The sequence below is a fragment of the Gymnoscopelus microlampas genome (assembly GCF_963454915.1).
Source record: "Gymnoscopelus microlampas genome assembly, chromosome: 9".
In the NCBI taxonomy this organism is placed as follows: domain Eukaryota; kingdom Metazoa; phylum Chordata; class Actinopteri; order Myctophiformes; family Myctophidae; genus Gymnoscopelus; species Gymnoscopelus microlampas.
This window is the reverse complement of record NC_139946.1, coordinates 14000091-14028042: the sequence shown is the minus strand read 5'-3', so window position 1 is coordinate 14028042 and position 27952 is coordinate 14000091. Positions and strand designations below refer to the sequence as shown.

Below are 27952 nucleotides of genomic sequence, written 5' to 3'. Positions count from 1 at the left end.
TTAAAAACGTGAAAATAGCAGTACAAAATAATAGTAATTCGCATACATTTGGTTATGAAGACACAATGAAGGAAATGAGTTGGGAAAATACAAATACAAAGGAGCAATAATGTAAATAAATAAATAATCATACAGATAATATTTTTTTGCAGTAATACCTGTAGTGCAGTGGTTCTCAAAGTAGGGTCCAGCCAGGGACTCTCAGGGTTCCTGAGGCCGGGGGTTCTCTGTAACTCTAACAGTTGTACACTGTCAGAGTTAAGGGGAGAGACCTTGACATGTAAAAGTTTGAGAAAACCATTTACCACCACTAGAGGGCGCCATGACAAAGACGCCGGCAGATTTCCTCTCTCTCTGCAGCGCTGCAGACAGCGTTGCCATGTCCGCTTATTATAAGCGACTTTGGGCTTATTTTTCTGTGAAGTTGCTTGTAAATATAGTTGCGCGGGTTGCGTTTTTTTTGGGGGGGCTTGTTTCTAAAGTGTAGTTGCTTATTTGGGCTCGCTTCACAATTATTCAAATATTTTCATGTCATGGACCCCCAAATTCATATATCTGTCCCTAACCCCCCCCATCTGAAAATGTTTTGTGCCAGGGAGCCCCGTACCAGATTTGTTTTGCCTGTAGATAGGCTATTTTCAATGTATACAGTATATAGGTTTAAAGTCATAATTGGCCTATAAATTGCTTGTTGTCCTATACCTGGTTGCTTGTTTCTCTCGCAAAATCTGGCAACACTGGCTGCCAGAATCTGGAGTCAGTGTTGTTGTTGTTTTGGCAGCCGCCTTGCTAACGCTAAACTAAGCTAGCCGACATACATCTTTCTGTGCGTTTTACGGGTCAGTTTTCTGTCCCAAGTTAGGCGAAATGAAGAAGTTCTTTGACGACATAAAGAAGGACATCAAATTCAAGTCTGCTGGACCTGGGAAGAAACTCACAGCAGCAGACGCCAGGCAAACAGCAAACTTTACCCTTTTCTAGTAGAACAGCTTTCTGACGTTCTGCTGAGTTCTGTTAGCTACACAGCTAGCAGAGCTGTCACTGTCTGTCTACTACTATATACAGTAGCAGTTTATTATTAGCATGGCTAGCTGTTTGCTAAATGTACTGGGTTGTAATAATGATAGTGTCTACGGTGGGATAGTGTAGACCTGAGCCCTTGTGATTTCTAGCCTACATAATCCCATTGAAAAGCTATTTAACCAGCTGACAGCTCCGAGGTAAACAGAGGATAACGGTAATCGCCCACCCACCAGGAAATAGCCCTGTCAGCTGATTAGTAAACCAGCACTCTGTGTAGTAATAACTGATTGATTGATTGATTGATTGATTGATTGATTGAATACTTTATTATTTACTTTTTTTCCTTTGGGGTCCTGTAACTGCAATGGGCCTTTCATGTAATCTAACTCTGAGAGTGTTGTTAGTTACCTTTGTGCTCTTGTCAGTAACATAATGGATAAACTAACACTTGAGGATTTTACTGTGTAGTGTGTTCATGTCACCAGACTTTAGATTTTGTTTTGGGAAAGAGTCTTAAGGATAATGTACCATAAACACACATAAACAAACTGTGTGTGTGTGTGTGTGTGTGTGTGTGTGTGTGTGTGTGTGTGTGTGTGTGTGTGTGTGTACATAAACATTACAGCTCACAACCTCAAGTGGTGCAGAGCAGTGCAAGTGCCAAGCCTCGCTATCATGCACCCACCGAAGGGGCACAGAGGGCAGGGGCAGCAGCCCTGGCCAGGATTGAACATCAGCCACGACCCAAAATCCAGACCTCACAGGATGCTATCAGGAACCAGGGTATGGTCCAGGGTCACATCTGTGGTGGAAACATGGCAGCAATGCTAGCATCAGTGTGTCTCCCTCTGTGTCCAAGCTGTTAACTACTACCTGTAGGGTGGTAGTTTTTTTTATGTACCTACTGTAACACCAAAGTGAGCTTCCATGATGTAGTGATGCTCGAGGGTCATAGTACTTTATGTTCATCAAAATTATTATGCATTTAACTACTTTGAGTCCCATGATGTAGTTCATTACATTCCTTCATGCATGTCACTCTTTTTCCATGGGTAGTCCAGTCTTGATATAATAAACTGTCCCTATGTGCCTGTAAATAACGTACGGTATTTCCTTTTTACTAACTGGTCAATTAGTCTAAAACCATTGCCAATCCTTACCCTTAAAATGAGTTTGTGTGGTAACCAAGCATCATGGCCATGGCTTGATTGATTGATTGATTGACTACCTTATTAACAGCTTGCAGATAGTACAGTGGTACGATTATACAATGGTGCTAAAAGGATAACACAAAAAGCCCTAAGGGCTTGTTTCCATTGTGGTCCTGTGTATTCAATACTACGTAAATAGACTGGGATCAATTGGCTTTGCAGTTTGTATATTCGATCTAGAGGTTACAGAGCAACATAATGTAATGAGGGTCTGTGTATGCATGCATAGATGGGCAGGCTCTAGATTGGATAAAACTGAACAGCAAATAGGGTAGAAACCAGGCTTGTGGAAAGCCTGGTGATGTGAGGTTATCACTTAAATAATGGATGCTGATTATTATATTGGTGTGTTAAAGAAATAGATTCTTTGAAAAGACTCATTGTCTGACATGACTTTCCATATTATCTGTCTGTAGTGAAAAGAGAACTGGAGGCAGAGGCGGCTGCACTCGCTGGAAAAGAAAAGGCAGCAGAGGTGAGAACTACAGCAATTAAAGCAAATGATCAGGGGAAGGCGGGGGAAGTGAAACAACCACAGTTTAACAGTTTGTCTATGGATAGAAATGGGAAAATATTTGAATATATTTTTAATATGATTTCTGGAGATCCACTATTTGATTGGTTTATTGGTCATATATATTAATCATAATTCTGAAAATAATATGTGTTCTTCCCAGGGATCCCAAGTACCAGTGAAGGACTTTGCTTGTCTCTCGGTGTCAGGAGTGTATTTTACCTGTCCACTGACTGGAGCCACTTTAACTAAAAGTGACAGAGAAGTAAACCTCAAAGAGGCCATTTTTATGGTAGGTCAGGTTAAGCTTTTTCAAACGTATTATTTCACCTGAAATTAGTATTTGTTTCTATTGTTATAATGGCAGAAAAGTCTAATACAGTATATACAACGTTATTGCTTGGTGAAAACTGATTTTCAAGGTGTCTCGTGGTCTGAAATCTACTGTCATACAAAGAGAAAAATGCTATCTGTTGCTTAATGGTAGCATGATGATTTCAAATTCCATCTGCTTATAATATTGGAAATTATGCATCTGATGCTGACCATTACACTTTAAGAGCTTACGTGTACTAACTTGATACAGCACCTCTAAGAAGATGATTGATAAATGTGGTCCTGTTGTTGCTTTGAATGAACCATGTGTCATTGTTTATGTTGTTGTTTTGAATGAACCATGTGTCATTGTTTCTGTCAGAGGTTTGAGGAGGATGCTGTGGAAGCTTCTATTATGATGATGCACACATTCAACAAAGACCGAGACAAAGTGAAGGCTGCTGTGGACATCATAAGCAAGTAGGATTCCCCCATGTGTTTATGATGAATTTGAAATTATAATTGTATCTATGAACTGTTTTTGTTACCCTTGTAGAGTTGTGTACCATTGTTTTGCTATTCTTAAAATAACTGTATATGTTAATTATATTTTTAACAGGTATGTTGACAATGTGTCTAAGAACCCCACAGAAGAGAAGTACAGGAAAATCAAAGTCAGCAACAGGGTGTTCCAGGTAATTTTATGCTCAATCAACATAACGCCACTGACTCCTCATCAAAGACTGACATGTAGACTATGCTTTTGAAATAAAACATGACACCTGACTGTTTGTTCCATCATTATTGTCTTCTTTGTACTGCTCTGCAGGAGAAGGTTCACAGTGTTGAGGGGAGCAGAGAGTTTCTGCAGGCCTTGGGCTTTATAAGCGCTATGATGCCTGTGGATGGACAAGGTAAACTGATATTGGACATCAATATCCCTGTGTTCACTTGCTACTGCACACTTTTGTTTTCTGTGAAGCTTTTGTATACATACATTTAAAAATTTAACCAATAATACTCTCATAATGCACCAGTAAAACACACATTTCTGACATGAATAAATACTCGGTGACTCTGTCCCTTTCTCTCCTAAAACACCCGTCCGTGTACACCTTTCCTGGAGAGCAGAGGAGGAAGAGGAGTTCCTGGTGCTACCAGAGCAGAGTGCAGACGAGCTGGAGCTGATGATGGAGAGGAGGGACCGCCTCCAGAGAGGGGAGCCAGTCAGAGCTCAGCTGAACAGACAGCCTCAGGCCTTCAGACCCTCTCCTAATGCCACACACTTTGAGCTGCCTCACGAGTTCTACAACCTATCGGCGGAGGAACTCAAGAAAGAGCAGCAGCAGAGGTAATAGTGGTCGCACACTACTAAACTCCATCATACAGTATGAATGACCACCACTGCAAACACTGGTATTTGATTTTCTCTAAACTTCCTTAAAGTGATGTTGGATCAGTTGGTCCTGTGCCCTGAGCGAGGAACCGAAAGTAGTGATCTTTTCTCTCTCCATTCTCTCCATGCATTTTGTGTGGCAAAACGGGTCTCAAAAACACATTTAGCACACAAACAAACATGAACAAAGTGGATTGTGACAGTTCGTAAGTTAACTTTTTTCTATGCCTATTAGTAAACATACATCATCATCATCACTCGCGCTACACAGATATTGGTGACCTATCGACTTCTGCCATGCTAGACATCTTTAAATATGAAAGGGTAATATGACATAAATTCAGCCATTTCACTTTCATTCAAATAAGTATAAGGACTTGAGGAGGCTGTATTGGCAGAATCAGCTTTTTTGGCATTCATTTATGTGCTAAAAGTGTGATTTTGAGACCTATTCCACCATACAATGGGTGGTCGGAGGGAGAGAAAATAACACTTGTCTGCTTTCCCCTCTCTAAGAAAACGGAAGCAACTGATAAAGATGATAAACGGTTGAGGCTTACAACGAGAACAAGACGTTTTTCCTTGTCTGCTTGTTTTGTCCTTCTATTATTATCTATATTAGAGTCAATAGTGTGTCTGTGGTCATATGTTTGTCAGGAGTGAGCTGGTGGAGAAAGGCGCCATGCTGCGCACCAAGGCAATGAGAGAGAAAGAGGAGCAGAGAGAGAGAAGGAAATACAATTACACTCTCCTGAGAATCAGACTACCTGATGGAAACCTGCTGCAAGGTCAGGTCACATAATCATTCTCGTTGTCCCCAATGCCCCATCAGTACAATTAATACAAAAAGATCAAGGTTTGGATTGACCTGATGTGTGTGTGTGTGTGTGTGATCTGATCCCAGGAATCTTCTACGCCTGGGACCGGATGCCGGTGCTGTTCAGCTTTGTACGGGAGTCTCTTGTGGATGGCTGGCAGCCGTTTGAGCTCATTGCTCCCGGAGCACAAAAGCTACAAGAGTCTGAAGAAATAGCCCTCGCTGAATGTAATTTGGTGAGCGGAATCCACGATCCACTGACAATGTAACATAGTGTTAATGAATACATATTAATGCATATATTTAAGAGGTGTCGACTCATCTATGAGATGAACTCTAAAAGATTTATAAAATATTTTATTCTTGCCAACTGACTTACTGTATGTATTCATTGTTATCATATTTGTTTTATTGTTTTGAAAAGTTCTTAGTCCTGATTCAACTACAGGTGTGATACAAGTAGCAATTCAACTCTGTTCATCTGTGGCATGAACATCAGGGTCTAGCGGTAAATGCAATTGTGCAGTGAAGAAAATGACACAGCTTTGTTTAGCATGGTAATTAAACACTGAATCTTTACATTATGTTGCTCTGTTTCAGGTCCCTGCGGCTCTGTTAACATTTTCCTGGGATCCAGCCGTGCTGGCGGACATTACAGCTGCTGGCGGGAAGAGCCCTGCCCTTCTCAAACCAGAGCTACTGGAGAACATTCGGACCCTTAGCTGAGCCGACCTCCCCTTTAGCCATGAACTCTCCCTGCTATCCCCTCCCTGGTGCGTCAGCGGTGAAGTTGTACCTCATCACTGGGGCCAGCTTCTCTCCACAAATGACAAACCAAATTAAATCATTAGTGGAGATATTTCCATACCAGACCCCAAATTGCTACTGATTAGGGGCAACTTCACCCTAATCCCCTTGTCTTGCTGAGCCTCTCATTATCCCCCTTTCAACTGTGGAGATAACGTCATAAACAACACCCCATCTCAGCAAACCGTTGAAACACAAGTCTGTTGAGGGACGCAAGTGATAGATAATTACATGCAGTGTTATTTTATATACTATATATATGCTGTGTGTGACACACATACATACACAATTGTATCCCGAATGTCCATGCTGTACAACAGGCTGGAAGCACTCCTCTCTGTACCATTGCAAACTGTCATACTATCTACTGTAATGCATATGGAGACCTTGTTTTAACTGTCACCCTTTGCTCTACTAATGCATCGATCTTACATAACAGTTGGATTGACAGAGGAATACATTCAGGGTTATGTAAAATGGCGGCAGGATTGAAAGGGGAGTGTTACCAGTCTGTTGATTCTGTACGAATTGAGATGAGTCCAAGTAAAAAGAAAAACCCTATTCCTTTGTATTCAAAAGACTGCTAGGTATGTTTCAGTTGCTTGTGTAGCTTTGACATTGTCAGGTGTTCAATGTGTTATGACACTACTAATGGTTGACTGGTCAAGTCCATAACTGTATAAACATGACCAACTCTGCCTCGATAATGAAGCTACGCTATTATATATTTTAAATTAATCATGTAATTATATTTTTCTGACCTAACAAGCACTTTTCAGCTGTGAGTATTTGAAATTAGTTTATGTACAGAGACCTTATGGGAACTTAAGAATTGGAGATTTTATTTTATGGCTTTGTACTCTGTAGCACTCAATTGACAAGTGAATTCTAGAGGCGCTCTTACAAAAGGTTAACCTAACCTGCTTAAGCAGACAGGCTGTCATGTAAATGACTTGCAGCTCTAATATTTTAGTAAGTGGTGGTTATGCTTAGTGTTGCTTCCTGGCAATATTAAAATGGTCTATTTCACACTCCACAAAGAGATCATAGAAATATATAGAGCACACTAGCCTAATGAATCCCATGAGAAACTGACAGAACAGACAGGCTTTGTTGGTATATCTGCTCAAGTTTCTATTCCCATTTAATAATTTCATCCTCCACCCTTTGTGTTCACTACCTTCATCAAGTATGAGGTTGGTGTGGCACAATGCCATACACGTTATATGCTTTTAAATGCACGCAAGGCATTACTGTATGTGCACTTCTAATTTAAGTGAGAAAATGCATGGTTTACCCTGTATGTGGGTGGCTTGGATGACAACAACCTACCTCTCATAACAATTTGTGTTACACACAAACGAGGCAAACGGGCTGTGTGACAATGATGGTGCTTGGATACTGGGGACTGGAAGCACTTAAGCCAAATGTCAGGTTTGTGTAGAATGTTGTACAACCAGCCAACTCTCAACATTACTTATAATTTTGCCAGTGCGCTCATACCACTGCAGTCTTGTTTGCCGTTTGCTGTTGCCCACAGGTTTTCTGTACATGGATGTTGATGTTTCATTGGCAAAGTATCTTATTTACACCGGAGTAGTGAAGAACCATTGTTTGATCTGTCCATACATTGAAGTTCTGAGTTGTGTTCTATTGCTTTCTAACCTGCCTGTAATTTAAAAAAGAAATAAAGATTGCACTGTCTTGGCATTGTTTAGTAACACTAAGGTAAACCTGTTGCAAGTTCACCCCAGTCCCCCATCTTAAACTTTTAATTGTGAGTAAACCCACCATCTTGTTTAGGTCCCCTCCCACCCAGAAATGCCTTTATTCTAGTTTTACACACGTACGTTTCTTTTTAAATAATGCTTTATTTAACAACAAAAGACGACCTTTATAACACCTGAAAATCAAGAGAACAAGGGCTCAGAGCATTCATAATGCCACCAACACTTGAAAAAACAGTGATGTTAACAATGGACGGCTAGCTTTCTACTCCACCTCTAACTATAATTAAAAGAACAGATAACAGAGGTCAAGAGAAGTAGTGGTCTGTTGAGCAGCCATGAAGCCAGTAGAAACTACAACCTCTCTTCCTAAAAAGCTGGCACGCTGAAATAGAAGCCATTGTTCTTGCTTAAAATAAAAACCCACCGATGTAATTGGTAGGCAGGTTTCTGAACTGTCCAAAGCCCTCAGAGGGGGAGTGACGACCTCAAGGACAGAGTGAGGATATGAAGATGGGTGAAGTGGTCCCAAGCCTTAATAAAAATGATTATTTATACTGCAAGTGTAATGATGTTGGCATTATGTTGACTGAGTCCACCTGATAGGGAAAGGGGCAGGACAAAAAAAGGCATATAAAAGTGCAGTACATTTAACCATATTGTTATTTTTTTAATGAATTCAACCTGTTCAAGTATTCTTGAGAAAATAGGGAAAAATACATATTTATATAAATGACACAGGGCCTAACTGTACAAGCCATATCTCACACACAGCAACTACTCCAGTAGGCTCTCAAAATGATGAGTAAATACACCCACTGAAATCAATGGGAACTAAAGGAGGACCTGCAGTCATTCACTTTTCTGACTTACTCTTGCCAGACAACAGTTTTGTATTTGATGTATTAAGTGAGGCTGTTTTGTGAGCCTAATCGTCAAAGAATTAGACATGCCAGTCCTCACATACATTGGGCAAATATATTCTGATATTTTATGTTCAGCCCAAGCTGTTCTGAGAGCAGTGCCATAAAGTCTACTTTCACTCCGACTAATCCATAAGAAACGATACCCGACGGAATTCCCAACCTCAACAACAAAGCAGATTATAACATTTGTAGAAAATGTGTTATTAACGGTTTCATATAATCAGACACTTGGATTTTGCAGGTAAGGTGTCTCCTGACACTGAAAGAGTTGAGAGGGGCAAGGCATAATACCGTGAAGATGCCATGTGGCTTTACTGTGAGTACTTCTTTAACTTGATTGAAGGCTTGATTTTGTCTGAACATAAACCTTGATTTTGTCTGAACATGAATCCCAGGAAGGGAGAAGTGAAGGAGTGAAGGGTAAACCTTGGGCAGTGGTAAGGAAAAGTCAGAGGATGGCCAATGGACAGGAGGAAGACCAGTCCTTTCTTTAGGCTGTGGCAACTGTAGGGGCAGGGCTAGTGAGGGGGAGAGCAGCGTTGTCTGAGGCTGTGACTTCCATCTGGTCTGAGGCCTCTCCCTCTGTGGCCGAGGTGCTGGAGGAGGTGTTCCCTGTACATGAACCTGTGGTGTTAAAAGTTCAGTTATAGATCTCAGTTACACATGATATTATAAAACAGGCCGTAGATTTCTAGGTTCATAGTTGATTCCCTGCATCCATGCACTGCACATAATGGCAGTTTTGCATGTGACCAAAATGTGAGGAACGAACATATGCATTTAAAGCATATCGTCGGTGTCCAGGACGAACCAGCTAACTCCATTTTCATCTTTTTTTTTTTTTTTCATAAATCAACGCTATTGAACAGCCTTTAGGTCTGTGTAAAAAATCAAAACATTTGAACCAATGAAAAGTATTAAAAAGCACCTCTGACGAAAACTCCCAACTCCATTGGATCCTCAAACTGTCCGTCAAAAACAAACAACTCCCCCCTCTCCTCTACAGCGCTGTCTTTTAACAGCATGAGTAGTGCGCACTGCGCAGTGAACGAGGAGGAGGAACACGTGAACAAACTCCCCGTTAGTAGTCTGTTAAAACTATGCAGTGTACCTGTTTATCAAACTTAGCACTGACGCTAATGTTATGAAAACAAGTAATTATATTTCTAAAATCTATGAAGTGTTTAATGAGGAGAGCAATGTGACAAGAAGAAAGGCGTTCATAGCATTTCTGTCACACTAAGTTCTACTACCTCTTTGCAGAAGTTATTGTAATATTTAAAGTCCTGTTTATTATTGTAGGCCTATATAATAAGTGTCATGAAGCATCAGGGCATTCATTCACACATTGTTGTGATGCATTGTGAGCTTGGAGATCCATTGTTAGCTTTTGAGAATCTGTACCCTTTTTAAACCTCTCCCTCAGCAGCCAGTGGAGCTATTGTTGTTTGGACACCTAACTCCACTTCAGCTTGATTTCTGCTCGTCTGAAACGTGCGCTGGGTAAAGTGTTGATTTACCCGCGATTTGGTTAAAATGTTGATAATACAATGACACATGCAAGTATCTGACAATATATAAAGTCACTATACCAACTTTGATGAGGCAGTGTTGCTTTCTTTTAAAAATATAAGGTTTTCTTCATTTCCTGAAAAACGTATATTTAGTTTTTTCGTTTCCTGAACAATGAGCGTTTTGGAGTTAGCAGTTTCGCGCTGGACAGCAGAGATATATAGTATAAACAGCTGACAACACTGTAGTATACTATATCAGTATCCATGTCTAGCAATGTATTGCATGTCCGCATGCACATGTATGCACACATTCTTGTTATGTGGCCACCTAGAACCAAGTTTGTGTGTATGTACTACTGTAAATGTATCAATGAATGTCTGTCACTGAAGCGTGTGGAGCTGTAGATCTATGTATTTCAGAAGAATTTCAGTGAATCTTTTAGTCACACCAAGACTGGTCTTGTGAAGCAGTGCTTCTATACCGTAAATCCTCTAAAAGTGACCCGGGCTTGTATTTGTTTCAACTGTAGTGGGTATCAGGCTTTTATTGAAAGGAGGCATGTATAAGAGAGAGGCCTATATTTCTATTTTTCAAACGGATCAGAATGAATAAATCAATATTTTGTGTCACTGGTCATTTTAACCTTTTCATTACTCACCATTAGGTAGATTTCCTTCGCTTTGTTTTGTATTATTTTCCTTGACTGTTTGATCACTCAGCTGTATCCCCTCAAACCTAATTTACCGTATGCTTCGCCGTGTGAACATGTTGCGTGCTGAGAATGGCTCTCTTTTGTTTACTTACGACCAGCGTCAATGGCTTCAATAAATGTCCTCTAAAAATATTTCAAAATAAGAGCCACCATCATTGGTAGCTTGTAATATGATTAGTCAACATTGCTTTTATTTTTAAGTCTCCTTACAGGAAGTAGATAGACCAACTTAGAAGTAGGTGACACCAGAGCTAACCAACACTATATTACCGGTAGCAAAAATCAAAAGGCAAAAAAAACGAGCTTGAAAAAGTGCTTGAATCTAAACTTTGTGTCACCTGAGGGGTTTTTGACTGGCTATTTGAATCGTCGATTTTCAGGGGACAGGCCAATTTTGTAGTTATTACCTACCCTGTCCAAACAAAGTTTGGATGTTCGAGCAGAGTATATACAGCTATACAGGCGTCAGTGCGTTCATAGTGATTTGTGCAACTTCATTCAGAACTGAACACACACTGCGTTACTATCGATTACTAAAGATTGGAGAGGGAGGCCACACCGTTATTAGACTATGACTTGTGATTACACACATGAGTAGCATAGCCAAGTGGCATTTGTTGTATATGGGTCAGAAATGGCAATGGTATTTCTACTAAGCTTCAATGAGTCCACACCGATATTAGTCCACCAAGGCAACAGCATAGGTGAATTATCTGTATTTGTTTGTTTCTTTAACTCTAATTGGACACATGCATGCCGAAAATGCCCACTAACATAACAACAGAGCGTAGAGAAAGTACTGCCGTAAGGTTTTCTAAACTTGCTAATAAAATAATCAATCAATCAATAGTTGAATGTGACATTTGTTTCTTTCTAATTTCTTGAGGTTCAACTCACCTTTCTGCGTGGTGACAACAATGCAGTCATCCTCATCGCCATCCTCAGTGTCGGCCTGGAAACCATCCGTCTCCATTGCCTAGGAGGAAACGCAGGTATGCATGACCATTAACATTCAGTCCTAGCAATTAAACTGGCCCTAGACAACCACATGCCTCCGCTGATACACAAAGTCGCCATCTACTTCTTTTCACATGACATTTCACTGGTAAAGCATAACGCACGTGGAGGAATACGCCATGTCTGCAGCTCTGCTCCGGAACAGGCACATACGCCAGGGCTCAAAACTAAGGGCATCCCGATGTCCCGGGGACGTTTAAATATGTATTTGGGACGCATGAATCTCCCATGGAACGCAGACGGTACGAAGAGGATCTTCTTAGCAGACTGTGCATATTACTATCACTGCATAAATGGTGCGCAAAATCACAGGAAGAAAAATATCATGTTCACAGAATGCTTAAGAAGTTACCGCAGGCAGTGCTGATCATCCTTTTCAGGTAGAACTTAGTTGCAAACATGCTGCGCTATTTACAAAGGTTACCACAGCAGAAAGTGGTCGAGAACAGGGAACAGCATTCAACCTAGCCGATTTACAAACTATGGCTGACGGACAATTTATACCGTCTCTGTCTCCTTTCCATGGTAAATATTGCTGCGCTACATAAAGAGTAACGTTATGGGTAATATGATTTGGATTGTGAAATTAAAGATAATAATGTTAAACGGACCGCGCCATTGTTGCACCAAGCACAGACACAAACTTTTAAAAGTGAGCTGTTTGAATAGAGGACACTGTTATTAACCCGATCGTTTGACATCTGGCATGTCGGTAAAACCGACCCATAATGGCTATATATATATATATATATATATTCCCAAATGCAAGACGTTATGTTTTTCTAGCAGAGTATTAGGCTCATTTGTTTATTTTTGTGCCTCGATCCTGTTGAGACCTTATGGTATTTTCAATGGAAAAAATAACTCTGATCCAGGGGGATAGCGGCCTCTAGCAGCAGTGATGTCAGACTTGGGTTCTCTATAACAATGTGGTGGATATACAAGGACTAGGTGACTAGTCACTGGACAAGGCAGATTAACACGAGGTAGCATCATTTCCTACCTGCTTGCGGTCCGTAGTACACTTCTTCATGAACTTGGTGATTGACATGCTGCCCGCACTCTTCCTCTTGGAGGATGAAGGGGTGGTGGACGAGGGCTGGGGTGTGGTGGGGGAGTTTCCATGCGAGCCCGTAGCTGCATGGGGCTCTTCCCGGAGCTCTTCCCGAGCCCCTGAGGTGAGGTAGTTCCACTGGCAGGGCACTGGGAGGGCCTCCTGGCCAAAACGTATCAGGACCTCTGCATGCACGTACCAGCAGCGGAATCTGTGTGTAGAGCGCTTCTCATAGACAGCATTGCTCTGTATGAGGCGCTTCAGGCGTTGTCTGGTGGATGGAGGGATGGATGGGTAAATGAATACAACCGACTCGAAACAAACCTTTTAGATATAAGGACTAAGGTTTATATATAAACAACATGGCTTTGTCTCTTGGTGGCTGCCAAACCCATTTCTATGCAGACGACACCATTCTTTATTGCATTGCTGAGTCTGTCCAGCTGGCAACTGAAAAATTGCAGTTGTCATTTAATGCGTTTCAGGATTCCCTTAAAGAGCTGAAACTTGTACTTAATGCAGGAAAAACGAAATACCGTCATTTTCGCACTATAAGCCGCACCTGAATATAAGCCGCAGCAGCTAAATTGAATGATTTGTACATATATAAGCCGCACTGGACTATAAGCCGCGGGTGTAAAATCCCTAGATTTAGGAAGTCCCCTAGTGGCCGTTAGCTATAAAAATCCATAGATAAGCCGCACCGTTATATAAGCCGCAGGGTCAAAAAATGGGAAAAAAGTCACGGCTTATAGTCCGAAATTTACGGTACATGTTATTCTCTAGGGCCAGGGAAATAGATTACAATAGCCTACATATTACTACCTCAAATGGAACCATCATAGAAAGGGTTACTGAATATAAATATCTTGGAATCTGGCTTGACAAAAAATGTACTTTTAAATATCATTTAGACAATCTTGCCTGCAAGCTCAGACAAAAGATTGGCTTCTTCTACAGGAATAAAGCTAGTTTCCTATGACCTGTAGAAAAAGAGTCATTGAAGCTGTTGTTCTCCCTGTTTTGGACTATGGTGATGTCATTTATAGGAATGCTTCCCCTTCTACCCTCAAGGTTTTAGATTCAGTTTACCACTCTGCCCTGCGCTTCATTTCTGGTGAACATTTTAGGACCCATCACTGCATCCTATATGACAGAGTAGGTTGGCCATCCTTGGCTGACAGGCGAAACAAACATTGGTACCTATTTATTTTTAAGGCAATTGATGAGACTTTGCCATTATATATTAATTCTTTGGTGGAATGGAATCCTGGAGTGCATGGGACACGCTCAAATAACTGGCTGACGCTAAAAGTCCCTAGGGTAAAAACTGAACTAGGGAAAACAGCCTTTTGCGTTAGTGCCCCAACTACGTGGAATGACCTACAGCTGAAATTTAAGATCAGTTCGCCCATAACATATGGTCAATTTAAATCTTTGATTGCAGATCTACCCACAAATGTCTGTAATTGTTTTTAATTTTGTTTTTGTTCTGAATGTCATTGATATGAATATTGATGTTGTATTGATGTTGTACTGTGCTGTATCTCGACGACACTGGAAATGAGGGCAACCTCAATGTCTTTCGAGAATAAATAAAGGTTTGAATGAATGAATGAAAAAGGAGCACGTCTGATATCAGTCTTTTGCGCTTCAAAGTACTTCAACTCAGAAATCGAAGGAGACTGGTGGAAAACATGGTCTCCAAGACTGCAAACACCAGTGAGATGCTATCTCAGTATTCCCAGGACAGCTGAGTGTGTTTTCTCAGCCACAGGCCAAAGCCCCTCTACCACAACTTCCCTTACACTTTCACAGGATAAACGGTGCTGTAACATAATCCTGTATTGATTTCTTGATTTTTACCGGCTGACTGGTTAAACGCTGATTGTTTTATTTTGTCTTTTTTACTGATATGTTCTGCTTTTATTGTTGAGAAGCACTTTGTGACTCTGATGTCTGTGAAAGGCGCTCTACAAATAACATTTACTTACTTACAGGAGATTGTGTAGCCTACATTATGGCTGCAAAATCTGTTATTTTTTTTGCTTACTTGAATAATCGAGTAGATGTGTAAAATCTTTCATACTAGACTGATGCCCGTTGGGAATGATGCAAGTGGAAATGCATATGCAATACCCGTTGTAGCCTTAAGCGCATTGTTAACTTCTATATAAAAGAGCTTGCTGAATCTCTAGTATGATTAAAAAAATATTTAACAGATATATAGTTGGCTGTGTATGGTACCAGGGCACTAATGAGTTCGTTTTTTCACCTGGATGGGATGTCAGCAGAGCTGACAGGGCTGGAGATGTTGGGAGGCGATGATGATGACTCTGATGAAGACAAGGACTGCTGGCGACAGAACTCCTGGAACTCTGTGATGATCACCTTAGTGCTGTTGAAGTTGCCATGGATCAGAGGCAGCAGCTGACGGACCACTACACCAGATGGAAAGAAAGAAAGAAGGCCATGTCTAAAATATCTGACTGAACAAACCAGAGCTTCAGAAATGATGTTCAGTTTAAAAAGGTGTTTTTTTTAACGTTCATATTTACAATATTTAGATGAGCCTGTTGCAATGACAACATGATCAAATGTGTTGTGATTGTGAATGTCAATAAGTCATAAAATAACATTCTGAAATTGTTTTCCACTAGTCTTACATAACTGTTTGGGCATGATTAAAGACCGGCTAAACATCACTGCTCCTGCTAGTTTGCTGCTAGTTTTATTCACTTTAGAATTCATATTGATCAGATCAACTGTTGGATTGTCTTTTTGAGTACTTTAGGCCTAATAGTGCTGGCGTTTATGTCCGTTTAGGTGTATTTAAAAATAAATTGAACTACTCATGTAGTTGGTTTTATTACATTATGTCCTTTTAAACATCAGTGACATTTTTAAAAAAATGCACATCCCTGGTTTTAGATTTAACCTCTGTTCCCATTAAATCTGTTTAATCAACTACAGGACAATGAGGATGCAAATTTAACTTTTGCTTTTTTTTAACTTCAGGTAAATGCAGCACAGCAGTCCGTTACAGTCACAGCTGTTTGCAGCAACCACCCACAGTTGGTTTAGACCACAGTGTTTACATTACAAGCTTAAAGCATTCTAATCCTGTTGGCACAGTAAATGCCAAACAATACCTTTTGCACACAGCTTAGAACTGGTTCTTATAATTAATGTGTGGGAATGTATAGCCTATATACATGGTTATATTCCTGTCAGCCTAACTTGCAGGACCATATATAAATGAAATGGGAACACATGGTGCAAGGGCAGGGATTATAAACTAGCTTTGGCTTCTTACATCCGAGACTTTATATGGAGACAAATAGGAGATATGTGGCTTGGACACAAGCAGACTCATCCACCAGGTCATTTCTTGGTGTAAAATAGATCAGGTGTCATACTCACATTGCTCGTCACCCTGGCGTTTCGATGCAGCCTGCTCTGGGCTGGGGGTGGTGTCTGCTTTGGGTAAAGGCTCTATCAGACACACAGCATAGGGCTGGAAGAGCTCAACAGCAGGTCCGTTGCTCTGGCCCTCCCAGACACAGCCCCTCACCACCGCCTCCAGCACCTTCACCTTCTTCTTACAGGACATGAGCTCATCCCACTCTCTTGCTTTCACCTTCTGGCGCACTTTTTGTTTCTCCAGGTCCCCAGCACCCTCCTGATAGGCCAAAAAACACAAATAGAAGTGTAAGAACACAAATATAATTTTTGTTCTTTAGGGGCCGTGTCCACCAAGATGTTCTTTCCCCCCCAGAGTGCCGTGTTTGTAGCTGAGCACCTTGCGTTTTCAGCTAGGAAAAAATGCTTTGTTGGACACAGCCACACGCAACCTTAAATGCATTTCTGCTCCTCTACTTTGGTGTTTGGAAGAGACTAACTGACTTTTTTTATCTAATGAGTGATGTACGGTGTGACCTGATTGGTCACTGTAGGTTGGACAGCTCATTTAAAAGATTGTCTCTCTCTTACTTTGTAAAAAGAACTGAAGGTCTACCAATTGAAACTTGATTTAAACAATATTTTGCAACTGAAGACAGCCTGAGTTTCTTCTTCTACCTCTTCTGTGTTTGGAAGAGACAAATACAATATTAACTGAGTAAAGTCACTGTTTGGAGCCGCATTCATTCGTACCTCTTCCTCCAGTGCCCCCTCTCCATCCGAAAGATAGCCATGCGGTACAAAGAAACCATCATCATCGTCATCGTCGTTAGCACCATTGTTCGCACCTCCCTCCTCCTCATCCTCCTGCAAAAAAAGTAAAGCATATCAAATGAAATGGCCAGGTCCAGACAACTATGAAACGTCAATAAATGTCTATCCCTGCATGCACAGGGTACTGCACGTTTCAGACAGGTTAACTTAAGACATACCAGGAAGACATAACAGGTAAACTTAAGACATACCAGGAAGACATAACAGGTAAACGTAAGACATACCAGGAGGAATGAAATGTACTTAATTGACTAATTAGACTTGAGATAAAACTCTGAGATAAAATTACTAATATAACGATACCTGTCATTTCGTGTAACCATTCATATAGGATTGGAATCACTGACATCTCCCCCCATTATTACAGAGGAGCAGTCTAGACTAGAGAAGAGATGCCAATTAGATTATCTAATAATTCAGATGTTTTTTCTGACCAAGTTAAAGCTGCACTATGTAACTTTCCTCTTCTACCCTGGATTTACCCAGGTCTCTAAGCAAGTGCTGAAAATTATACCATTAAGCTAATATAGCCTGCCTGCTTGCTCAGGGGATAAATTGAATCTTGACCTTCAGGTAAGAATTTGTGTCAAACCAGAAACAGGATTGTGTCAAAGGTCATGTCTCACCTATACACAGGTTCTAAATGTCTCAATAGAAGATCAGAGAGACAACACAACCACCCCAATTGTATATACGTTATATTGCAAAATGAATAAACAATACAAGAATGCGACAAACTTGCAGATGAATATTTCACAATAAAACTAGTCGATGCCTCATTCATACAGGTTGATACCTTTAAATCGCGATGCAGAAGCTCAGAAAAATCAACCTTGTTCTGAATAACAATTATGTCACTTCATCTGCACTTAATATTCGCATTATGTGTGAATGTAGTAAAAATATTTATATATATATATATATATAATATATATCACACAAAGAAAATGCCCCCAGTGTTGACTTTTAAGGTGTTCTTTTTAGACCTACCGTGCCACTGAAATGGGGAAAAAACCTGTTCTAAAATGTCCATAATATCCACTTATCCAGCAGACCGCAATAAGCGCAATTAGTACAGTCTCTCTCTTGGAGAAAAAAGTAGGGTCTACAGCAGTGGGTCTCAAACTTTTTGGGGATATCATATTTATGGTACGTAAATAAATATGTAAATCTTGGTTACAGATACAGTATGTTACGAGGAAAACTTGAGAGAATATCCGTTTCCATAATAATTGAAAATTATAAATAAATAAATAACTTTATACTTTAACCACTTGAACTCCAGGGGGGGGAGGGGATCTCTCTCTCCCTGTGATCCATCCTCCACCAACACATACAGCGCTTTGCAGTTAAATGACAAGGGTCATTACAGTATATCGTAATAAACACAAACTAACCTTACCCTTGGAGAAATTAACCCATCTTACAAGCATGGAATAGAGTGTGTGAAGAAACTTCTGAAAAGTCTGAATTCAAGACTTAAACACTGAAACTAACAGTATTTCAATAATTGTAATGCCTGAACATTGGAAAACAATGTACTCTTTCAGGACCTATACCTACCCTGATTCATCTTAGATGACCAAAAGATAAAGTAAACAGAAAAATATAAAGCACATATCTAAGTAGAAACATTTGCTGCTGGGAGCACAGATATCCGCCAGGCCTGTTCGCCTACCCAGTGTCAGTTGTAGGGTGCAGGGGAAATAAGAGTTTGTACGACTTGCACTGTTCACGTTTTTGGTGCCCCCCCCCCTAAGGGCAGAAGTGAAAGCTGGAATGGCTCTCTAATAGAGGCCTCTCAATATGCGATTCAAATTTGGGGCGGATCGGATCAGGATTTGTGGTATATTTTGCCTACCACAAACATTGGAAGCCAATCTTAATGCAATCTAAAAGATCTGACTGATACTTCTTGATCACATGACTCCAGAGATAACGTGTACCAAATTTTATAGCAAAAATTGTGTTTTGAAGAAATTGCAACATGGCGGAAAATATTGTTTGGCAGAAATGGGCTGGGCCTATATTGGGAGTTGAGTCATGATCCAAATCTAGCACTGCCGGAGATTAGCTGTGCACAGATGGGACAGGGGCGAAAACAATCCCCGGCCGGGCGGAGATAACCAACTTACTTGACTTTCTCATGTTCATGTGCATATGTGACAGACTCACCCCTTCACTATGTGACAGAGACTCTCCGGGTTCCTCTTCCTCCCATTCTTCATCACTGTCCACCTCATAGTCCAACAGGGTCTGTGGTGGAATGGATACTGGTATTAGCCAACGTGTGTTATCTTTAATGACTGATATACGCAAGTGTGACAACTTTTATACATTTTAGACATAGCAATGTATGCAGCTTGCATGTATTGTAGATATTGAAATAGCAAGAGGGCAGGAGTGACAGTTTTCGATATGTATGCCTTCAGTATTTACCACGTAAATAGCTAACACGGATGTAATGCTAAAATGTGATAGAATAGGTATAATGTAACTATTTAAATTAAGGGTATCCATTTGACATACAAACATGAATCTGTTGAATCTGTCTGAAAACGTGGTGCTTTTTAAATGTCCCATTTGTGAGGGTGCTGACAAACATGCAACTTTGGCTTGTCCAGCCTTACCTTGTCCTGTCTGAGCGGGCAACGAGGTGATATGTGAGCACTCGTCTTGCTCCAGGTGCCCCAATAGGCTGGTCTGTGGTTCTCACGGAACTTTAGCAGCTTCATGGGGCCGTAGTGTTTACGATCCGGAACACCTTCTGAGTTAGTTCCCTTCTCCACCACCATACAATTGCTGGGAAGAAAAAACAGAGGGGTAGGGAAAGACAAAGTACAAATGATTAAAAAGCAACGAGAGAGAGACTAGGCTATAAACGCTCCACTACAAACTAGCCAATTGCAATGCTCCTGTCCTTCTAGCTTATGGGATGTAGCGGAACTAGCCATCATAGACAATAAGTTCACCAGCGCAAGTAAACGTTAGACTAGCAGCAACCTATACTTCTATAAACATGACACTGACAACATACCCCAAAACCCATTACAATAGTCTTATCTGTGCTTATTCAATTTAGTGTGAGCTGTTGCAAGTCAGAGAGGATGATTGAGAGTACTTGACAAAGAATGTGAGAGTGGAAGGAAGGCAAGAGTCCACTGTTGGGCAGTAGCATCATTATTTACAAGTAGCTGTATTACGAATATAACTAAATTTCTCAGTCGCAATGGTAAAGGGTCAACATTTTCTGTATCAAATAGTACCAATGCTCTTTTATTGATCAAGTAGTTCGGTGGCGTGCACAGAAGCTACATTTTCCTAAACATATGAAGCTGAAGTGCAGCGGAGCATTTTGCTACGTTCTAAAATAAAACTGCTAGGGTCAAAGTGACGGGAACAGACAAGCGAGCGTGTGAATGACTCATTTGACTTGTGAGAAAGATCAGGATCCAGCCCGACCACCTCATCCTCTAGTGAGGTGGAAACTTTGATATGCAGAGATAGATCTTTTTCAATTTAGGATTGTCCTAGACCAGCGGTTCTCAAACTATGGCCTCAAAGTGGGATTGCGGAAAGGTGCCGTTGGGGTCGTGTGTTGGCAACAGTTTAAAAAGTACGTAGATGACGGGCACACACACACAAGCCCTTGCAGAGGCATACAATAACTGATTTTAACTAATCCATTGCTCATAAACTATATATCCTAGTTATCCAGCAGGAATTATGTTTGGTAATGGTAAAATGGTGCACTTATATAGCGCTTTTATTCAAAGCACTTTTACATAGATTGTGCATTACATTCATCCATTCACACACATTCACACACCAATGGCGGAGGAAACCATGCAAGGCACCAACCTGCTCATCGGGAGCAATTAGGGGTTCAGCGTCTTGCTCAAGGACACTTCGACACCAACTCTGAGGGAGCCCGGGATCGAACTGGGAACCTCACGGTTCCCATCCGACCGCTCTACCGGCCACTCTACTCGAGCCACTGCCGCCCCACCGCTTGGGTGGCTCTTAATACAGCTGTTTTAGATGTTTTTGTTACTCCGCAATGCTTGGAAACAAATGGACGCCATTTGGTTCCATTTGTACCATCTCTGAGAAAACTAACACCGGTGCTGGAGCGGTCCCCCTGTGTACATTTTGTATGTTGAATGTGCTAGTAAAGAAAATAAGCCCCAGAATTGGCATTTTAGAGATTTGGTCAACAAACTGCGTTCAATACGGGACCATGGACATTTCCGAGTGGGGATAGGTAGGTCCTGGTCATAGACAACTCGACCAGCAGCAGCCTACAGCTGAGCTGCCCGGCCGCAATGGAGAAACACACACGGTCAATTTATCATAAGATGAATTCGAGAGCTGTATTAAGAAACTCTGGTGGTTCTTATATACAGCCAGTATTATTACCACAGTCTCACCTGAGATAGTCTCTCCGTCTGGGTTTAGTTGGTCCGGACCTGCCGGGTTTTTTCCTGATCCATTCCTTAAGTCCATTCAGGTCCTCACCGGGTTTTAACAGGTACTGGTCTAGCTCCTCCAGAACAGAGTCCTCACACTGGACCCGGCACAGAGGTGCCAGGCACATGTTGTCCTTCAGCTCAAACGGAGCAAACTTCCCACAGGCAGCCGCAAGGATCTTATAGAAAAGAGCACAGAAATGGTTGGGAGTAGTTCTATTTTGTGCCAAATGAGAAGTTCTCCACTGGTGAACCATGTAGAGATGATGAACCATTTAACCGATTGACTATGCAACACTGGTGGGGGATGGTCGTCAAAATGCTAAAATCGTATATTGACAGATTTGTGCTCAGAGGATATTAACCACAAGCAACACAGCAGAATGTACTTTACAATACATAGAAGCCTAGCCGTTATTGAACAGAAAATCAATTAATTATATTTAAATGATGTGATGTGAGATCTACCTTCGGAGCCAGCTGAGTCTTGGGTTTCTGTAGAAACCGTGTAATCGCTGCATTCGAAGCTTTAAGACGCTAAAAGAACACAAATAAAACATACATTAGCTTGTTTTACACGTACCTTAACAAATCTGACATGTAACCATACTGACACCATTCTGTCTAAACTCACATCTTTCTCCTCTTTCAACCGTTTCTCCTCTTCTTTCAGTCTTTTCTCCTCCTCTTTCTTCCGCTTCTCTTCAAGTTTAGCGCTGAGGTGAAGTTTGAGGAAAACATTTACCACAACAAATAAATATCTGCATTCAAAACATATGCCAAAATCACAAATGTGATGTGAAAACCCAATGCCAAGCACAGAGATGTGGCAGATTATGACTCACTCTTGCTTTGATTTCCGTTGCTCCTCTTTAGCTTTTAGCCTCTCTGCCTTTTCCTTCTCCTCCTTTTCTTTTTTCTCACGTTTCTCCCGCTCATCTTTTTCCCTTTTCTCACGTTTTTCCTTTTCTCGCTCCTCTTTCAGCTTGCGAGCCTCCTCTTTCTTCTTCTCTTTCGCAGCCTTAGCCTCTTCCCTCTCGCGTTCTTTCTCCTGGCGTTGGCGATTTCTCTCCTCTTGTTCCTCTGGGCTCTGCGGTTTCACAAATTAAAATCCAGTCATTTCCCACCAATGTTCAATTATTTGTTTATGCAAAAGGAAACAGATTCATAGCAGTGAAATGCGTGGGATACCGTGTGATAATGTGCAAGGAATATAATGGGGGGCAGGTAACAAGCAGTACCTTACCTTTAGTGAGCGTCTTTGCGCCTTCTTCTGGTCAGCTGGTATCTTGGGAGTGGTCTTTGGCTCCTATTATGAAGGAAAGGGAAAAGAAGCAGACAATTATTCTGTCATCTGTCATTCATAATAGTGTCAACATGCAGTGATGCTATTGAACAGACAGGGCTTTGATAAGACCATACTGCAGCAATTAATTTAAGATTAGTCTCACAATTACTCACATGAAATGAAGTGTGCTCCATTTCAGTTTTATGTGGAAATAATGGGGTAAGGTCCTTACAAACCTGAGCATTTATTTCTAATTTACACTGCTGTTTGTCGCAACATCCACAAATATTACTTTGTATATTCTTACACTCCTGGTGTGTAAGAACCTTAAGTGATCAGATGTTCTTATATAGTGCGTAAACAGGATATATTTGGGAACCAGTAGATGTCCTAAGTAGTCTGAATGTATGAGTAGGGACACCACCTCCAACCACTACAGATGTGCTAGTTATTGTACAGTATAAAGATACTCTACCATACAAATTTGTTTCAAAAATGTTTGAATTGCAGATTCTTTTTGAAGTTTCTAGTCACCCAAAGTGAGTAGAGTCTGCTCTCTTTTTATCAAGTTAAGGTGGGGTATTATGTTGCCCTTTAACAATCTCTCATAGACTTGACTTACTGTAGGTGAATTAATGCTGTTAGTCTTTGCCTGTTCTGGTGAGCTCTCAGCTGCAGACAGAGAGCTGACAGAGGAGGGAGACAACATGGACGTGTTCCCCAGACTGGACACATCAGCCTTTATAGACTCATCATCCTGCTCCTCTTCCTCTTCTTCACTTTCAGATCCCTGCGTGGTGTCTAGCAGAGAGGCAGACCCAGTCTCCTCTTCAACATCTGCCTCCTCTTCTACCTCTTCATCCTGTTCTGCTTTGTGCATCACTTTGCAGTCTGAAGCTCCTCTCTTTGGAGTATGACTTTTGCTACTGGGTTTCTCAGTGGAGGCAGGTTTGTCTTTACTTGGATGTTGGTCTTTTGCAGGGAGGCAGGAGGAGGCAGAGACAGGTGTGGCAGGGAGTTTTATGGGGGATTTTGAGTCATCTCCTGTGAGATCCACAACTGTGGAACCTGTGCGGCCGCGTCGCATGAAGCCATCGAGGGGTCCCCGACCGTTGACCAGTGCGGGTCCATGACGCACAGGGAGCAGGGAGGGCTCCGCCTCGTTCTCACCATCGGAGACACTTGATTCGGGGCAAGGAGCAGGGCGGGCTCTTTTATGCTCCGGGCTCTCCTTCGGTTCAGGGTTCAGGCGCTTGAACGGGAGACGAGCTGAGAACAGAGTACAGGAAACACAGTGACCATCTTCCACAACACACGTCCAGATAATAAGCATTATTTGTAGAGAGTCTGCCCGCCCGACGCTGTGGGCGTGTTCTCTCCTCCACGTCATCGGCGCCCATACCCTAGGTGGGGTTGGCGAAAGGGCCTACTCTGTGTGGAGTTTGCATGTTCTCCCCGTGTCTCCTAGGGTAGTTAATACCCTCACAAAAACATGTAGTAATCCTGGTCACTATACTGCCTCCCCCTGGTCAGCCGGGGCGCCTGATGGAGGAGAAGGGAACTGGTTGGAATAACGTGTTCCTTCCACGCGCTATGTCCAACCAGGGAAACTCCCCCCTGTCGGGTGATAAGAAGCGGCCTGCTTGCTCCTCATGCATTGAAGGAGGCATGAGCTTCAGCTTGGGCTCTCCCTAGGCTGGCAGAGGGTAGGTAGTGCCCAGGATTACATAGGCAATTGGCACTGGGTGAAAAAATGTGGGTTACAAAATTGTGGGATAAAAATTATAAAGAAGAAAAAAAAAGAGTCTGCCCGCCCTTTCTCTAACAGTTTGCAAGTTCGGTTTCAATTATTTTAAGTTAAAACATTTTGACAGCCTGCACCGAGGCTAGAATGTTTTCTTAGTATCCGTTTGTCTTTGCAGTGCATGTTAACATTTAGCACCTCGGAGACACTGGGGGGTTGAGGATCCATGCAGAATGAGGTTTCAGTGGGTTGTTAAGCACCATCTTTTGTTTTGTTAAATAGATTACTCAAGACAGTTGTGAGCGATAGCATGAGATTGGACTGAAAGTGGCTGTTCTACAGATACATATTGTCTATAAAATAAAAGGAAATTATTTTTTGTGCAGACTGGTGTTGCAGACCACCAGCTAATGGTGCGCAGACCACCAAATGGTCCACGGACCCCAGGTTGGGGACTCCCGGTATAGATATCTGGTCATGGAGCTACAACCATGTTGTTCAGGAAAAGGTTGACAAGATAAAAGGGATATGCGAGTCATATTTGATTTTTTTAAGTCATTTGAATAAATGTGAATTAGTTAGGTACAATAAAGAATGTATTAATTCAAAAAATAATGAATTAAAAGTAAATACACCAATACTGAGCAAACACCTTGTGCAGTGTAGCAACTACCATTTAGTTACATAGCCTTCATTTCTATGACTAATGGTAATGGATGACAATTTTTGCATGTAATAGCAGATGATGCAAAATATATATACCAAGGAGGAGTATCCACATATTCTGTCAAATGGAATAAAGGGATCAATAGCAGATACAACACAGTAAATGGTTGAGAAATGTAGGAAAATACAGACATTTATCCCCTAATACACGCAGTAACAATTGCTGGCACACTACAGAACCTTCCATAAGCACCATACCAGTTTAATATTGCAAGACTAGTGGTTTGAACATAATAACAATCCTTCTAATCTAGATGGATACCATACATTGCAAAAATGTTGTAAGGACATCATTTCTCCTTACCTTGAACAAGCGTCTTCTTACTGGATTTACAGTCCGTGCCTGAATATGGATAGGACATAAGTAAGATTATACTTTGTACCAAATGATCTTCAAAATGTGTGTGGTGTGATTCAATATAAAGAGACAGCTGCACTAAAGTTGAAGCTTCAAGTGGTTATTCAATTAATTAGCTAGATTCCTGCTTTTGTTAAGATTGTGAATGTCATCAACTCCTACACATACTGTCTATCCTTTGATTTGATCTTTATTTATCTTGAACAAACAAAGTACAGCCAACTCCATACTATATGCATCACCAACACAACAACAAATCACAACCATTTTTGTTCAAGAAGGGACAGAGTGAAGCAAAAGCTTCAAGTCCTCAAGATCCAGGCAACTCGACCTTGCTTTATATAAATACTATATAAGCATCGTGATCTTGTATGTTTCATTGCTTTAAGGAGCCCGTTGTGTTTGCCGTGCAATGGCTGTGTTTGGTTTGCTCAGCCTCTCCCGCCATTCGGTGTGTGTGTCGGTCGGTAGCGGTGCACCAGGCCCGGTTGTGTCCGCAGCACAGACACCTTGGTGCTGTCAAGAGAAAGGTGGCCAACCGTCTAAAAACTCCAACAAAAGTAGTCCAGCAACTTGCAACTCGCAAATAAAAGAAACCGTTAAAATGTGCTGCAGTTATAGAGTCACTAAACCACTGAACATAACCAATCGTGTCACGTTAGAGCAATGTTTAAGGACAAAACTGATTTGATGTGAGATGCTCACACAAACACACACTGCGACGTTAGCTTGTCTGCTAGCATAGCCTACCAGCCATATAGTGAACTTGGGTAGATAGATAGCGGTAACTAACCATAGAGTTAACCATAATGATCAACGTTACTGTTGCAAAGAGAATGCAGCATAATATTCACAATGAGACTCAAGTTGATGCTGATGTTAAAGCGGGTCATTCAAATGAGTTACTGTTCAAACGAAGTTGTAAGACAAGACAATGTAGTAAAGTTGGCAAATAAAACTATCCAAGAACCCAGAGATAATAACAAATACGTTTACATCTAGTTATCGATATAGTATTAAAAAAGCAAGAAAACGTCAAGTCAAACAAGGGGGACGAAATGAATGAGAAGATGAAATGATGAGAAGTCACTTCATGACAGTTCAGACTGAGACTTTTGTTTGTCTTCACACTGCAGACAAAACACAATACTAACAAAATAACCATGTTTTGACCCATTATATTTTGTATAGTTATAGTGCTCAATGTGAATGGCCCTTCACACACTGAGCACTACAACTATAACTGTAAAACATTGTTTTAAAAAATCGTTCTAAGTCAAGTTAATGGCAGAGTGAACACCAACTAGACAAATAAATCCAATGGTGAACGACATAGGCATAGTTTTCTTTAAAGTTATAGTACTCAAGAGTGAACGGCCCTTTAGCACTTTGAGTTAGCATTAGCAGCACAACAAACACTCACCTCTCCGGCGTGGGGTGGAAGAAGCCATGCCGTTCAGGGTCTGTGTCTCCGCCGCCAACATCACCACCACGGCCCGAGGCTTTCCGTCGAGACCCGGACCACAACAAAACGGTCTGTCTGACGTTTGGTTAAAAAAAAATGTCACCCCCAAATGACGACCTGGTTATTACCTCACTGTTTAAAAAAGGAAATATGTGTCCTTTATATTGAGTTTTATGTGAATAAGTGGAGAAAAGGTTTGGTTTGTTCCCTCCACATCTCCCCTGGATGGATTCCTCCTCCTGCTGCCTCCAAGGTCCTCGCTCGCGCTCCTCACTCGGAATTGGCGGGAGTGCGTCGGTTTCCAACGGGACCCGCCGCCGATTGGTCGGGGGAAATGTCGCGAGAAGAGCTCGATTTGTGCGCGGTCGTACGGCGGTGTCGCGTGCTGTAAATACCCCGATCTGCAAGCTCACGGCCGCGTTGCGGAATGCTACGTTGTGGACTTGTAGGTCTGCTATCCTCTGTGCGCGATGCCGTCGTACGACGGAGCATATGAGGTTATCAGACCTCCATCAACACGGGATTTTGAAAGATGTTGCCATGTCTGCTTATTATAAGCGACTTTGGACTTGTTTTTCTGTTAAGTTGCTTTGTAAATATTGGTAGTTGCGTTGCGTTTTTTTGGGCTGGCT

At 41.5% G+C, this 27952-nt stretch overlaps 2 protein-coding genes across 2 annotated transcripts; one reads left to right on the top strand and one right to left on the bottom strand.

Moving 5' to 3' along the window:
• Positions 1 to 757: 757 nt before the first annotated feature.
• Positions 758 to 7781, top strand: ubxn6 (UBX domain protein 6). The gene is made up of 11 exons (XM_084065632.1): positions 758 to 953; positions 1649 to 1806; positions 2651 to 2709; positions 2912 to 3040; positions 3446 to 3543; positions 3683 to 3758; positions 3893 to 3977; positions 4195 to 4414; positions 5117 to 5247; positions 5364 to 5512; positions 5877 to 7781. Exons 1-11 carry the CDS (start codon positions 868 to 870, stop codon positions 6000 to 6002), a joined length of 1317 nt encoding a protein of 438 aa, XP_083921758.1. The 5' UTR covers positions 758 to 867; the 3' UTR covers positions 6003 to 7781.
• A 153-nt stretch (positions 7782 to 7934) lies between these two features.
• Positions 7935 to 27581, bottom strand: chaf1a (chromatin assembly factor 1, subunit A (p150)). Its single transcript, XM_084065599.1, has 16 exons — positions 27279 to 27581; positions 25802 to 25840; positions 23650 to 24296; positions 22986 to 23048; positions 22585 to 22829; positions 22374 to 22455; positions 22208 to 22276; positions 21701 to 21918; positions 19901 to 20072; positions 19446 to 19526; positions 17190 to 17303; positions 16458 to 16716; positions 15310 to 15475; positions 12984 to 13305; positions 11861 to 11939; positions 7935 to 9360 (listed from the first exon to the last, which is right to left on the bottom strand). The coding sequence occupies exons 1-16, from the start codon at positions 27337 to 27339 to the stop codon at positions 9227 to 9229; spliced, it is 2751 nt and encodes a 916-aa protein (XP_083921725.1). The 5' UTR covers positions 27340 to 27581; the 3' UTR covers positions 7935 to 9226.
• Positions 27582 to 27952: the final 371 nt, after the last annotated feature.